Source organism: Ranitomeya variabilis, chromosome 5, assembly GCF_051348905.1.
Source record: "Ranitomeya variabilis isolate aRanVar5 chromosome 5, aRanVar5.hap1, whole genome shotgun sequence".
In the NCBI taxonomy this organism is placed as follows: domain Eukaryota; kingdom Metazoa; phylum Chordata; class Amphibia; order Anura; family Dendrobatidae; genus Ranitomeya; species Ranitomeya variabilis.
In genome coordinates, this window is record NC_135236.1 from 483,719,864 (window position 1) to 483,736,443 (window position 16,580).

Sequence of the window (16,580 nt, forward strand, 5' to 3'; positions counted from 1 at the left end):
GGAAGTTATAAGGGTTAAAATTTGACCAGTGATTTCTCATTTTTACAACAAAATTTACAAAACCATTTTTTTTAGGGACCACCTCACATTTGAAGTCAGTTTGAGGGTTCTATATGGCTGAAAATACCCAAAAGTGACACCATTCTTAAAACTGCACCCCTCAAGGTGCTCAAAACCACATTCAAGAAGTTTATTAACCCTTCAGGTGTTTCACAGCAGCAGAAGCAACATGGAAGTAAAAAATGAACATTTAACTTTTTAGTCACAAAAATGATCTTTTAGCAACAATTTTTTTATTTTCCCAAGGGTAAAAGGAGAAACTGGACCACGAACGTTGTTGTCCAATTTGTCCTGAGTACGCTGATACCTCATATGTGGGGGTAAACCACTGTTTGGGCGCCCGGCAGGGCTTGGAAGGGAAGGAGTGCCATTTGACTTTTTGAATGAAAAATTGGCTCCAATCTTTAGCGGACACCATGTCGCGTTTGGAGAGCCCCCGTGTGCCTAAACATTGGAGCTCCCCCACAAGTGACCCCATTTTGGAAACTAGACCCCCCAAGGAACTTATCTAGAAGCATAGTGAGCACTTTAAACCCCCAGGTGCTTCACAAATTGATCCGTAAAAATGAAAAAGTACTTTTTTTTCACCAAAAAATTATTTTAGCCTCAATTTTTTCATTTTCACATGGGCAACAGGATAAAATGGATCCTAAAATTTGTTGGACAATTTCTCCTGAGTACACCGATACCTCATATGTGGGGGTAAACCACTGTTTGGGCACATGGTAAGGCTCGGAAGGGAAGGAGCGCCATTTGACTTTTTGAATGAAAAATTATCTCCATCGCTAGCGGACACCATGTCACGTTTGGAGAGCCCCTGTGTGCCAAAACATTGGAGCTCCCCCACAAGTGACCCCATTTTGGAAACTAGACCCCCCAAGGAACTTATCTAGAAGCATAGTGAGCACTTTAAACCCTCAGGTGCTTCACAAATTGATCCGTAAAAATGAAAAAGTACTTTTTTTTCACACAAAATTTCTTTTAGCCTCAATTTTTTCATTTTCACATGGGCAACAGGATAAAATGGATCCCAAGGGTAATAGGAGAAATTGGACCCCAAATGTTGTTGTCCAGTTTGTCCTGAGTACGATGATACCCCATATGTGGGGGTAAACCACTGTTTGGGTGCACGGCAGGGCTCGGAAGGGAAGGCATGCCATTTGGCTTTTTGAATGGAAAATTAGCTCCAATCATTAGCGGACACCATGTCGCGTTTGAAGAGCCCCTGTGTGCCTAAACATTGGAGCTCCCGCACAAGTGACCCCATTTTGGAAACTAGACCTCCCAAGGAACTAATCTACATGTGTGGTGAGCACTTTGAACCCCCAAGTGCTTCACAGAAGTTTATAACGCAGAGCCGTGAAAATAATAAATGTGTTTCCTTTCCTCAAAAATATTTTTTTAGCCCAGAATTTTTTATTTTTGCAAGGGTAACAGGAGAAATTTGACCCCAAAAGTTGTTGTCCAGTTTCTCCTGAGTATGCTGATACCCCATATGTGGGGGTAAACCACTGTTTGGGCACATGCCGGGGCTCGGAAGGGAAGTAGTGACGATTTGGAATGCAGACTTTGATGGAATGGTCTGCGGGCATCATGTTACGTTTGCAGAGCCCCTGATATGCCTAAACAGTAGAAACCCCCCACAAGTGACCCCATTTTGGAAACTAGACCCCCCAAGGAACTTATCTAGATGTGTGGTGAGCACGTTCAACCCCCAAGTGCTTCACAGAAGTTTACAACGCAGAGCCGTGAAAATAAAAAATCATTTTTCTTTCCTCAAAAAAGATGTTTTAGCAAGCAATTTTTATTTTCACAAGGGTAACAGGAGAAATTGGGCCCCAATATTTGTTGCCCAGTTTGTTGTGAGTATGCTGGTACCCCATATGTGGGGGTAAACCACTGTTTGGGCGCACGTCAGGGCTCGGAAGGGAAGTAGTGACATTTGAAATGCAGCCTTTGATGGAATGGTCTGCGGGCATCACGTTGCATTTGCAGAGCCCCTGATGTGCCTAAACAGTAGAAACCCCCACAAGTGACCCCATTTTGGAAACTAGACCCCCCAAGGAACTTATCTAGATGTGTGGTGAGCACTTTCAACCCCCAAGTGCTTCACAGAAGTTTATAACGCAGAGCCGTGAAAATAAAAAATAATTGTTCTTTCCTCAAAAAATTATGTTTTAGCAAGTAATTTTTTATTTTTGCAAGGGTAACAGGAGAAATTGGACCCCAACAGTTGTTGCCCAGATTGTCCTGAGTACGCTGGTACCCCATATGTGGGGGTAAACCACTGTTTGGGCGCACGTCGGGGCTTGGAAGGGAGGTAGCACCATTTGACTTTTTGAACGCAAGATTGGCTGGAATCAATGGTAGTGCCATGTTGCGTTTGGAGACCCCTGATGTGCCTAAACAGTGGAAACCCCTCAATTCTAACTTCAACACTAACCCCAACACACCCCTAATCCTAATCCCAACTGTAGCCATAACCGTAATCACAACCCTAACCCCAACACACCCCTAACCACAACCCTAACCCCAACACACCCGTAACCCTAATTCCAACCCTAACCCTAATCCTAACCCTAATCCCAACCCTAACCCTAATCCCAACCCTAACCACAACTGTAACCCCAACACACCCCTAACCCTATCCGTAACCCTAACCACAAGCCTAATCTTAACACTATTTCCAACCCTAGCCCTAATTCCAACCCTAACTCTAAGGCTATGTGCCCACGTTGCGGATTCGTGTGAGATTTTTCCGCACGATTTTTGAAAAATCTGCAGGTAAAAGGCACTGCGTTTTACCTGCGGATTTACAGCGGATTTCCAGTGTTTTTTTGTGCGGATTTCACCGGCGGATTCCTATTGAGGAACAGGTGTAAAACGCTGCGGAATCCGCACAAAGAATTGACATGCTGCGGAAAATACAACGCAGCGTTTCTGCACGGAATTTTCCGCACCATGGGCACAGCGGATTTGGTTTTCCATAGGTGTACATGGTACTGTAAACCTGATGGAAAACTGCTACGAATTCGCAGCGGCCAATGCGCTGCGGATCCGCGGCCAATCCGCTGCGGATCCGCGGCCAATCCGCTGCGGATCCACAGCCAATCCGCTGCGGATCCGCGGCGGATCCGCAGCCAAATCCGCACTGTGTGCACATGCCATAACCCTAACCCTACCCCTAACTCTACCCCTAACCCTACCCCTAACTCTACCCCTAGTTCTAACCCTAACCCTAGTGGAAAAAGAAAAAAATATATTTTATTTATTTTATTATTGTCCCTACCTATGGGGGTGATAAAGGGGGGGGGTTATTTATTATTTTTTTTATTTCGATCGCTGTTATAGAATTTATCACAGCGATCAAAATGTACTTGCAACGAATCTGCCGGCCGGCAGATTCGGCGGGCGCACTGCGCATGCGCCCGCCATTTTGGAAGATGGCGGCGCCCATGGAGAAGACGGATGCACACCGGGAGCCTCAGTAAGCATAAGGGGGGGGAGATCGGGGCACGGGGGGGGCGTCGGAGCACAGGGGGGGTGGCATAGGTGCACGGGGGGAGCGGACAGGAGGACGTGGGAGCGGAGCACAAGACAGAGGGGAGCAGAGCACAGATCGGTGGCTTGGGGGGGCGATCGGTGGGGTGGGGGGGGGTCACATAAGTGTTTCCAGCCATGGCCGATGATAATGCAGCATCAGCCATGGCTGGTTTGTAATATTTCACCAGTTTTTTAGGTGAAATATTACAAATCGCTCTGATTGGCTGTTTCACTTTCAACCGCCAATCAGAGCGATCGTAGCCACGGGGGGTGAAGCCACCCCCCCCTGGGCTGAAGTACCACTCCCCCTGTCCCTGCAGATCGGGTGAAATTGGAGTTAACCCTTACACCCGCTCTGCAGGGACGCGATCATTCCATGACGCCACATAGGCGTCATGGGTCGGATTGGCACCGACTTTCATGACGCCTACGTGGAGTCAAAGGTCGGGAAGGGGTTAATGCAAATAGGGAAAATGGGAAAAAAAATCCAAGTGCATTGAAACTGCAAAAAAAGTGCAATTCCACAACTGTTTTTTTAGTTTTTTATTTACCATGTTCACTATACGGTAAAACTGACCAGGCAAAATGATTCTCCAGGACAGTACGAGTATACAGATACCAAACATGTATAATTTTGTTTTTTATTTAGGACAAGAAAACATTTTCCAAAATTTGTAAAAAAAATTAAACAATAATTTTGCTTTTCTCTCCATATTCCGAGACCCGTAATGTTTTCATTTTTCAGGATATTGAGCTGTGTGAGGGCTTATTTTTTGCACCCTGAGCTGAAGTTTTTACTGCTACCAATTGGGGAAGATACGATGTTTTGATGTACTCTTATTGCATTTTATTGCAATGTTGTGGCGGCCAAAAATGTAAATCTGGCATTTCTATTTTTTTTTTCATTAAGCCGTTTACTGATGGGATTAATTTACTTTATATTTTCAGAGATCGGACTTTTATACAGCGATACCAAATATGTGTATTCTTTACTTTAATTGTTTCAATGTTGCTATCAGTGTAGCTCCTGCTGTAGAAGGTGGGAGCCCCCAAGGTTGTGGGGGGCCCGGGCAATTGCCCAGTTACCTCTGCCCTCCCAAAGCCGTGCCTGACTAAAGCCACCATTGTAAATTCCTTCATATTTCATAGGAAAAACAGTTCTGCATGCAACACTATTATTCTCCTAAAATTGACAAGAACTTTAGTGCAAGCTGTAAATAAATGTGGTCTACTGATGGTGCTGCTATACAACCACCATGACCATGGACCATGAACTGCGTTGTGGGGAACCCAAGATACAGATCTGAACTGATCTGATAGATTTCATAAGTGGGACCGGGGTCTCATATAAAAAGATACAGATACAGATAAAAGCAAACAATGTTTGCAGATTGCTTAAAAAAAAGTAATGTAGAGAACGATTGTCTTGTTTATAAACGCATTTTACAGGTTTGCAAATTAGAACTAATCTTTCTATCGCAGAGCAGTTCATAAATGTAATAAAACCTGGATAATAGCCAAAAGATAGAAGCATTCAATAGGCAATTCTACATCAGTTTGTTACTTCTCTCTTGCCCTTTGTAAAGATCCAAACAATTACTATTCTAGTCTTGGTGACACGGAGAGAATAACATAAGCTCATTGATCGTCGTCTACAGAGAAGCCCATTTTAGAATCAATATGATGGCAGCATTTGTATAGACAATTATGCCTTTTTATGCACCGTCAACAATGGTCTTCGAAAAAGAACTCCTTATAAAATCTACAAGAAACCCAAAACAGGGGTCAGGTATTCGGAAAGCATGCTTGCTACAGATGCGCCACACTTACCTATTTTCATTTGTACTTTTGCCAGTAAACCAATTTGTGGTAAGTATATGTTCTTGAGAGATGGTTCAGCTGATGACCCGACAGGTTGTAATACATTATGTTCAATGGTTTCCCCAAGACATGCCAGCTGAAACAAATGTGAAAGGTGATCTATTAACGTTAACTCATTAACAAACAGAGAAATCGACCATTTCACTTAAATTACCATAGAGTGAACACAATTCTTATACAGGAGCCATACAGAGTTATTTAGTATGTCACCACCCACTCTTCTAAAGTGAGAATTACACAGCTAAAAGGGGTTTTCTAGTTTTATGTATTTAATGTTCAACGGGTTATTTTCATTTTAATTCCATTAATCAATTATACACATGAAAATAAGCAACTTTGTAAGGCTGCGTGTCCACGTTCAGGATGGCCGGCGGTATCGCCGGAGCGGCGAAGCCCCGCCCCCTTCTGGGACGCGATGATGCCGGATGTGTTAACTGTACACATCCGGGATCATCGCCCCCCTCCCATAGGGCCCTGTGTTATGCCTTGCAGGGACGCTGCGTCCCCGCAAGGTGTACGGACATGCTGCGATCTGAAAAGACGCGCAGCATGTCCGGAGTCGCAGGGCCGCCGCGTGCGGGTTTCCACGCATAGTGGACACGGGATTTCAAAAAATCCCCTCCACTATGCTGGAACATCTGGACGCTGCGTGTTTGACGCTGCAGCTCTGCGCAGCGTCAAACAAGCAGCGTTTACTGACCGTGGACACACACCCTTGTATACCTTATCAGCTAAATCTGCTTCTTTCTCCACCTCGGCTGATCTTTCACTCTCAATTCTTTCGTAAAATTGAAAGAGCGAAAGAAGCAGATTTCTCTGATAAGATGAGAAAAAAATTGGCGACTTTTTGTGAAAGAGAAAGAACTTTTTTTACTTTGTGCAAAACTAATGAACTGTCATTTTGCTAAATTTGGGGCAAAAACATCAGTGAACACCACAAAACAAATAAAGAAAAGGGATTTCAATAAATTGCAAATGATGAATCAGACCCTGTGTGTTTCAATTCCTCGTCCCTTTCAATAAATTGGTTTGCTGCCAGTGAATGAGAAGACTCTTATTTACATTCACTAGTGCAAGTCAGTACATAATCAGTCCTTCCCTCCCTACACAAAAATGTTCAGAATTCTCTGATCATAGGAATACATTGAGTGGCTAGAAAATCGCTTTAAAATGGCCGAGTCAGCTGAGTGACTAGCGAGATCTTTTTTTCTTTCATCGGTACGCACTAAGATGTCAAAGTGATTTTGAAAAGTAGTAGCTATTTTTTCCCTCTATAAAGTAATATTAAGTTCACAAGGTAAATGGAATCTGTCAGTAGGATAAACTGTGCTAAGCCGTCTATATGGACACGTACGTCATAGGAAGGTGAATAAAATGATACTTTGATATCTGAGAGCTAATGTTTTAGCCCTGAGAAATTCCTGTTTTTATTAAAGACAATCTGTCAGCAGGTTTTTGATATTTAATCTGAAAGCAGCATAGTGTAGGGGGCAGACAGCCTGACCCTAGGGATATGTCACTTGCTCAGCATCTTTCTGTAGTTTCATTACAACCAGTGTTTTATCAGTAGGAGATTATCACTGCCAGACTATGTGTCAAGTGCGAGCCAGACCAGATAATCTAATCTACATGTCTCACACTGGTAATGCCCCTCTCATTTAAAATAAGCTCGGGTGCGAAATCTCAGAGAGATTTGTGTCCAGCCGACAGATCTTAACAGCTCATTTACATATCGAAAAATGGGGATTTCTCTGCAATAAGACATCAGATCACATATATAAAAGTATAATAGCTTCTTTCCTATGACCTACATGCCCATATATAAGGCTTAGGAGGTTTGATTCTACTGACAGATTCCCTTTAAGGGATTTTCTCACAAAATACATCTATCACTCAGGGTCATCCTGCTAAGACCTCCCAAATCAGAAGAACATGGGTCCTAAACCCCCATACCACCTCACTTTGGTTAGAACTGAAGGGGCATGATCGCTGCTGCTGCTGCAATTCTTGATGGAGACAGTCGTGTGCAGAAATCTTAGTGGTCTCCTCAAATATACCATTTTTTTTTTTAGAAATCCCCCTTCGGTGATGTGCAGAAGATAATGGAAATATTATGATAAATGCCCCATTACTAGATGCAGGACTATAGGCTCCTAAAGATGCTCATATATTTTACTTTATGAGCACCACTGAAAATTAAAATCGATATAAGAAGTCATTAAAAGAGTAGACTTCATCCGGGAATCAACCAGAAAGTGAATAGAAATGAATGTATAAAGTGGAGGTCTAGAAGTCATTACATTTCAGTAACATCTGGGCTGTTTAGACCATATACAAGCATGGCCCTGCTACTCACATGTGGATATTAGGGTCATCCGTCCTGATTAAGCTTACGAGCAGTTGGCAACTGCCAATGAAATGCATTAGCCCATAACCCGGCCTGGTATTTACCACCTACTGAGAGCCCTCTGGGCAGACATTGTTCATACCTTAAAACATAATATCTGACATTGCTATTTCACACTTTTACGGTATAAAGGATTTTATGGCTGACTGAGCAGATTCCTCTGATAAGACATGCATTTTGTACTCTGCACATTTTACTTACTACATTTCTTGATATCTATAGCACATATTTGCTAAATACATAAAAGTGATATTTTTTTGTGAGCCGCCCTTTGAAATTTAATAAGGCGCACATATCCTAGTCCGTAATGTCATTCTTGACAGCAATCTTAGGTGGCACGTCAGCTAGTACTGCTACTGCAGACAGGGCCACGGCTCTGATTTTAATAAGACAAAATAATCATAATGTGTAGAGAGCTGTCAGTTTTCTGGGGATTTTCTTTTAAGTCAGTGTTGGGTTAAACCCAGTGGAGTCTCCTTAGCAGTAGAAATTTAGGGGCCCCCCCAGAAAATTATTTCCTAATAAATTTTGAAATTTAGTGACAGCAATTTTACTATACAAATTAAATTTCATTAAAGAGGTTGACAGCTCCTCGCATAAACCCTTATCAATACTTATATTGCCCCCTTGTGAAAATAATAACACTTCTACTGACCTCCGATGCGGGCTCTCCTGGGCAATGCCATGCAATCTCTGCGGCCAATCAGTGCTGGCTCCACTCTAGCCGCCATTGAACAAATCACATACGTCCGGAGGAAGTGAGAGCGCAATGTCACACAATCCCAGGGAGAGCCAGTTCCGACACTGCTGGAAAAGCGCCCGCACCGGAGTTGAGTATAGGTGTTATTATTTTACAAGTAGGAAACAAAGAGATTGAGAAGGGGTTGTCCAAGTAGTGGACAACCCATTTAAACACAACACAAATTAAGTTCTTCAAACTTCATTATACCCTAGAAAAGGTAATTAAATAACGTCGGCCTCAGGTGTAGGCCTATATTTTCTTGTCCGTGTTCCCCAAGCTTCTACTCATGAATATTCTTTTATGATCTAGTGTCGGTGAGATCATGCAGCACTTATCTCAACTCCACCCACACTACCCATTCTGGCCAATTACACAGTTGCCATGACCGATGGCATAGATGCCCCTCTAGTACCCGTGAATTGTCGAATATACCCAACAACAGCCAAAATATTGTTTCTCTTCACTTTGCTGTAATGTTCACATTGGAACTACGGTAATTGGCAAATTATTTTACATATCCAATCAATATTATTTATTATCCATTGTGCAGAGCCCCCAGAAGACGCAGGGCCCAAAGGCCAGTGCCTACTATGCCCAACTGGTAATCCGCCACGATTTCAGGTACTCTAAATACCTATCCTAAAAATGGTGTTGTCTTACAGGGACAATTCTTTTGCATAAGCCTTATGAGGACATGGACATCTGCTTGGGGTGCCTCTCTATGACATATAATGCAACAGTTGTTTTTTCAGGTAATAACTGTTGGTTGAGCCGGCTCTCTGAGCCTCAACCCAAGTCATTTCAAAGAGGAAACAGGAGTAGGTACAGCTCACCACCCTGAAAAAAATTATTCATTCCGGTTGGAGTTCCTTGAGGGTGTCGATCCCGCTTGTGAAGGCAGCTGCAATAATGAGTAGGAGGGGAGGGTGGGATTTTCGACCAGCATGAGGTAAATTAAAAAAACTTATTTTATTAGAAAACCATTAAAAATTGTTAAAACCAACACCTTGCTTTTAACTACTTTGAATGGTTTTCTAAAAAAATATATATTATTTTAATATTTTTTATTTTAACTCATTACAATACAAGTAAATCCACTGATACACTTACCTGTTTGGTGATAAGTTCATGTGCCAATTTGTAATTGTTCAACTGTTTAGCCCAAAACAATTGCTGGTCCTTATTATTTTCCATTAAGTCAGCTGACAGAATCAAGCTCTGAGCCAATGTTAAGTTTGCCACAGGAGACATAAAACACTTTCCTTGTAGCAAGAGAATGACATTCTGTTAAAATAGACAAAACACCTTTTTTTTAATCGAACAGTCGTGTATAAACATGTTCTCTTTAGAGCTTGTTGATTACGATACCTCTGAACTTGCCATATAAAATGTCATACAATAAGACCAGATATTGGCCTAGGCTGATACACTTATGACACTTATGACAAATTTATTTCCCAGTGCATTTATTTTGACGAATTATCAAAAATTAAATCTGCCAAGATTAGTCAAAAGAGGTTGTCTACTACTCAGACAATCCCTTCTCAAAATATACAGTCAGGGTAGATTGCGTTTGCACCCTTGATATTGTTCCAGAAAATGAAGCATTTCTCCCAGAAAATGATTGCAATTACACATATTTTGTTATACACATATTTATTTTCTTTGTGTTTTTGAAGTAACATAAAAATACAGAGAAAAAAGTCAAATTGGACATAATTTCACTCAAAACCCAAAACATGGGCTGGACAAAATTGTTGGCACCTTTCCAAAATTGTGGGAAAACAACTTTGTTTCAAGCATGTGATGCTCATTCAAAATCACTTGTGGCAAGTAACAGGTGTGGGTAATATGAAAATCACACCTAAAACCAGATAAAAGGGGATAAGTGTAACAACCCTGCCGGCATCACTGCATGGCCTTCCATTCCCCACCTGCCTGTTACATCAACTCACTCACCTAGTGCCATGCTGTGAGATCTAGTAAATATAATTTCACCGCACACCCTAATGGGAACGTGTTGATTGCTTAAACATTTATTGTCAATTAAACTTATATTGGGGAGCAAAACAGAAACACAAAGTATGGAAGCGATATGTACAGACGTTTCGGCTCTACCAGAGCCTTACTCATTGTATCGCTTTTCCACAGTAAGTATAGAGATGCAGCGGATAGGATAGAAATCCCACAGTGCCCAGATAAGGCTATGGCTGTAGCACTGCTCGTAAATTTAGTGGTGGCCCAGCAGTTATAGGGTAGCCTGGTATAGTAGACAGTATGAGCGGCGCTCCCGCGCCTTGCTCTGTAAGCCGCTTACAGAGCAAGGCGCGGGAGCGCCGCTCATGCTGTCTACTATACCAGGCTACCCTATAACTGCTGGGCCACCACTAAATTTACGAGCATCGCTACAGCCATAGCCTTATCTGGGCACTGTGGGATTTCTATCCTATCCGCTGCATCTCTATACTTACTGTGGAAAAGCGATACAATGAGTAAGGCTCTTGTAGAGCCAAAACGTTTGTACATATCGCTTCCATACTTTGTGTTTCTGTTTTGCTCCCCAATATAAGTTTAATTGACAATAAATGTTTAAGCAATCAACACGTTCCCATTAGAGTGTGCGGTGAAATTATATTTACTAGTACTTGGGATCATTCGATCCATTACACCAGCACCTCGCACCCTTGACCGAGTGCACGCTAACTTTATCTTCGATGCTGTGAGATCTGTCTGCTGCCGGCTCCATGCCATGTGCTTCATGGCCGCTTGCTCTGTGTACACTTCCTGGCTGTGTGCATAGGGGGGCGGCACCAGCCACTCCAGATTCTTATTGAGACTATGTGCACCTCCCTAAGGTGTCCCTGGCCAATGGCCTAGAGGTCTCTGATACTTAAGGCATCCTCACCCATTGGGGGATGCCTGAGCAAACTATTTCCCTCAGTTATCACTTGCTACTGAGCTGCCAGGTCGTGTCTCTTTCCTGTCTCAGAGGGCTGCAATTAGCAGGCCTTCATCTGTGTTCTGTTTGTGTATCCGTGTCCGTTCCAGTCTGTACTCTGGTCTATGTCCGTTCCTGTTCCTTCTTTGTTATTTGTCATTTCCCACTCTGCTGTGTGTACCTTCGCCTTATCTCTCTGCTCTGCTTGCCACCATCAGTGACTCTGCATCTCTCTGCTCAGTGCTGCCACAACCTGTGGTTCTGCGCCTCAGCTTTCCTCGCCACAACCTGTGGTTCAGCACTCTCTGGCTCTTGGCGTTACCTCCTGCGGTTCTGGCTCTTGGCTCCGCCTGCAGCGGCTCTGCTCTTGGCTCCGCCTCCAGCGTCTCCGCTCTTGGCTCCGCCCTCAGCGGCTCCGTCCTTGGCTCTGCCTTCTCCTTCTCTACTCTTAGCTCCACCTCTTGCTCTTACTCTGCCTCCTGTGATTCTGCTTTGCATCCGCTCTTGCTCTACCTCTCTTCTACAACTTGCCGTACAGGTCTCTACTTGTTTGTTTATATTCACCAGTCTGAACAGGTTCTTACCTGCTTCCTTACATCCGCCTGTATACCAGTTCCTACCAGAGTATCAGGCCAGTCTGCCAGTGCCAGCTGTGCCCGCCTGTCTGCCTGAGTGCCAGCCCGCGCCTGTCTGCCTGCCTGTATCTCCGTCAAGCCAGTCTGCTCATCAGGGCCTCTGCCTTTCCCGTCCGTCAGCCAGTGTCACAGCCGTGCCTGCCTGTGTCTTGTCCCTGGTGGGATCAGCATCCACAGTCCGACTCCACCCTGGAGTGGTACCTGGTAGCTTCCTATTGCACAAGTCTGACCTCACCATCAGAGGCTCCAGATAACTAGGAAGCTACTTAGTTACGCCCCTTCCAGGGAAGTTCGGTCTGTGGTCCAGTGGGGCCACACCCCCAGGCGCCCGCGCCAACCAGTCTCGGCTCGAGCGTTACAAAAAGTTGACTCATTGTATTGTATATGTGTGCCTCACTAAGCAAGGAGAACAGAACAATTAGTAGAAAACTGTTTGAGGACTTGAGAACCAGAATTGTTGAAAAATTATCAACAATCTAGGTTACAACTCTATCTCCAGAGATCTTGATGTTCAATTGCCCATGGGGTGCAATAATCAAGAAGTTTACAATCCATGGAACTGTAGCTAATCTCGTTGGATGGCAGAGAAAAATTGATGAAAGGCTGAAACGCAGGATAGTCTGGGTGGTGATAAGCAGCCCCAATCAAATTCCAAAGAAATTCATGCTATCCTGCAAGCTTAGGGAGGAACAGTGTCAGTGTGAACTATCTGTCAACATTTGAATGAAATTAAACACTATGGCATGAAAGTCCAGGAGGACCCCTCTGCTGACACACACATAAAAAGTTAGACTGCAGTTTAACAAAATCTACGTGAGTAAAGGTACCTTCACACGAAACGACATCGCTAGCGATCCGTGACGTTGCAGCGTCCTGGCTAGCGATATCGTTTCGTTTGACACGCAGCAGCGATCAGGATCCTGCTGTGATATCGCTGGTCGCTGAATAAAGTCCAGAACTTTATTTGGTCGTCAGATCGCTGTGTATCGTTGTGTTTGAAAGCAAAAGCAACGATACCAGCGATGTTTTACACTGGTAACCAGGGTAAACATCAGGTTACCAAGCGCAGGGCCGCGCTTAGTAACCCGATGTTTACCCTGGTTACCAGCGTAAAAGTAAAAAAAACAAACAGCACATACTTACATGCGTCCCCCAGCGTCTGCTTCCTGACACTTACTGAGCGCCGGCCCTAAAGTGAAAGTGAAAGCAGAGCGGTGACGTCACCGCTGTGCTGTTAGGGCCGGAGCTCAGTCAGTGTCAGGAAGCAGACGCTGGGGGACGCATGTAAGTATGTGCTGTTTGGTTTTTTTACTTTTACGCTGGTAACCAGGGTAAACATCGGGTTACTAAGCGCGGCCCTGCGCTTAGCAACCCGATGTTTACCCTGGTTACCCGGGGACCTCGGCATCGTTGGTCGCTGGAGAGCTGTCTGTGTGACAGCTCTCCAGCGATCAAACAGCGACGCTGCAGCGATCGGCATCGTTGTCGCTATCGCTGCAGCGTCGCTTCGTGTGAAGGTACCTTAAGCCTAAATTCTTCAGGGAAAGCGTCTTGTAGACAGATGAGACCAAGATAGAGCTTTTTGATAAAGAACCTCATTCACTGTTTACCAAAAACAGAATGAGGCCTACAAAGAAAGGAACACAGTAACTACAGTACAATATGGTGGTGGTTCAAAGATGTGTTGGGGTTGTTTTGCTGCCTTTGACACCGAGTGCCTTGACTGTGTGCAAGACATCATGAAATCTGAAGATTACCAAAGGATTTTGGGCTGCAATGTATTGCACATTGTCTGAAAGCTGGGTTTGCATCCTAGGTCATGGCTTTTCAAGTAGGGACAATGACCCCAAACATAATTCAAAAAGTGGATGGAAACAAAGTGCTAGAGAGTTCTGAAGTGGCCAGCAATGAGTCTGGGTTTAAATCCCATTGAACAGCTATGGAGAGTAGAGATGGGTGGACACCTGGATATTCAAGTCTGGCAGGTCCGGCCTAACAGTTACAAAAAGTTCGGGTTCGGGTACCATAACAGTACCCGGACCCAAACCCAGACCCCATTCACGTGAATGGGGGTCCTGAACGTCCAGTGGTTGGCCCCCCCAGCCTAAAAATAGCAGCCCGCAGCCACCCAGAAAAGGCACATTTATTAGATGCACCAATTCTGGCGCTTTGCCAGGCTCTTCCCACTTGCCCTGTAGCAGTGGCAACTGGGGTTCATGTTTGTGGGGTTGATGTCACTTATGTATTGTCAGGTGACATCAAGCCCACGGCTTAGTAATGGAGAGGCGTCTTTAAGACACCTATCCAATACTAATCCTATAGTTGTATTGTAAATAAAGACACAGCCAGAATAAAGCTTTTTATTAGAAATAAAACACACTTTAACTTTTTTATTTAAAAATAACAAACACAATTATATTCACCAAATGCCTATTCCACCGAAGCCATCGTTCTGTAATAAACCAAAAATAAAAAAACAACAATATCCCTCACCTGTCAGTCATTCTGTCCCACACCGCAATACATGTCTGGGAGAAAAACAGTTTTCAACCTGGATGGTACCAAGATGCGATCGTCCAGACTGAGAACCACTGGCGAATTAGCTGCTGGGAGTACAGACTCAGTGACCAGCAGTGACGTCATCAAGGTTACCTCTTGTCGCTGAGGCTGAACTGCCGTGACCTTGGTGAGATCGCCACTAGCACCGTGAGAAAAACTCTCACGTGAGACCTGCAACCAATCAGCGGCTGCTCCGCTATCACTTCCTCAGGATGAAACTTACACCTAGAAGAAATGGGAGCTTCTGTAGCTGTCTGACTTCCTCTTGAAATAAAGTAAAAATTAAGCAGATGCTGATTGTTATGGCACATGAGCACTGCAGTCAATGTCATGCAAGCCCCAGAAGACCAGGCACCAACTGGAACAACGCCTGCACGTGAGGGGTGTACAGGCTGTTACTCTTTTACATCGGGGAAGCATAGTGATTGAGAAAGGGTTGTCCTAGTAATAGACAAGCCCTTTTGGTTTATGTCTACAGCTACTATAGAAACGTACAGTATGTTTTTCCAAGGTTATAGATCACAAACAATCTATAAGCAGTGTGATATTACAATCATACTTCCCTTCAACTGTTCTCTACTTGTTACAAACATACAGTTGGTATTAACATACGTTAGCGACAGATGGACGGCAGTATGACTGTGCCGTAAAGTCTACACAAGTTTCTTTGTGATCTGTAACTAGTGAAACACATAGACCTCCATTGGAGCTGTTTTGTAGACACAATAAGATAACAAATATACATAATATTAGAATTAAGATGTACTTGCTAAATTACTATACTAACTTATTGTAACAGTTAAAAAAATACAGTGCGACATCTGAACTTCCATCTATTATGTCAGTGGCGTCAAATTAATGTAGTCTGCTGAACAAGTCTGCCTGGACTCATTAGATGTCCAGAACACCTATTGTGGGTGCAGTAAATCCACACCACCAGTATGAGGGGAGCTTTAGATAGCCATATCATTGTGTTTGAGTAATTACTGATGTCTACGTTTACTTTATTTTGGAATTTCCCATCTATTTGCACATCATCTTATAGTAATTGTCTGCACTGTGTGGCTCTCCAGCTGGATAACGCTCCAAAAATAGTTGTTTCTATATTCTGCAGGTTTCTAGCCTTGGTACGGTATATCTCTAGAGTATACTAAATAAGTTTACTACGATCATGCGGAATTCTAAACTCATAGCAATATTTGCCTAATGTTAGCGAGAGGGAAGATCATCTATCAGTCTTCAGGCATCATACAGACTATAAATAAAAACTGTTCTGTTCTCAGTTCTTTGTGCAGAGAAATGAGACACTTACATCAAAGTCAATGCTAATGTATTTGGTGCACAGGCTTATTTCTAGTGATTGTCCACTTCTTTGACTAATAATACATTTTCAGTATAAACGGTTCACATTTTTCAGCATTCGGTGCAATATGACTGCAAAATCCTACATAGTATATGGATTTGATATTTTTTGAAATGTTACCTGCTCACTGTAAATGTATGTTTAGTTTGGCATAGCAGATTTCTACCCACCTTATAAGGCACTGTATTTTGTATTTTACAATTTTGTATTTTTATTTGGTTAAAATTGAAAAGCGATTGTAAAAACAAGCAACTTCTTGGTATTAATAATCCTTTCTGTTCTGAAAGTGCAGGGATTTTAATTCTATTGTTTACTGTCTGTTGCCTAGGTTGCCAGGCACCTCTGAAGTCTATCAGCGATGGTCGGTCTCCTAGGCAAGAAGAACAGGGCTTACAAGCTCTTTCCAATAATATAAGCACTGGTTGCTGATCTCAACTGCCAATCAATCAGAA

The 16,580-nt window shown here is 43.4% G+C and overlaps 1 protein-coding gene across 3 annotated transcripts in view; it reads right to left on the minus strand.

The window, feature by feature from the left end:
- CFAP54 (cilia and flagella associated protein 54) overlaps positions 1-16,580 on the minus strand; it is a 615,020-nt gene that overhangs the window by 93,812 nt on the left and 504,628 nt on the right. For all 3 annotated transcript variants that reach the window (XM_077265522.1, XM_077265521.1, XM_077265523.1), the window contains 2 exons: positions 9,744-9,917; positions 5,434-5,560 (listed from right to left, as the gene is read on the minus strand). In XM_077265522.1, coding sequence (XP_077121637.1) covers positions 5,434-5,560; positions 9,744-9,917 — 301 coding nt within the window. The remainder of the gene's footprint in view (positions 1-5,433; positions 5,561-9,743; positions 9,918-16,580) is intronic.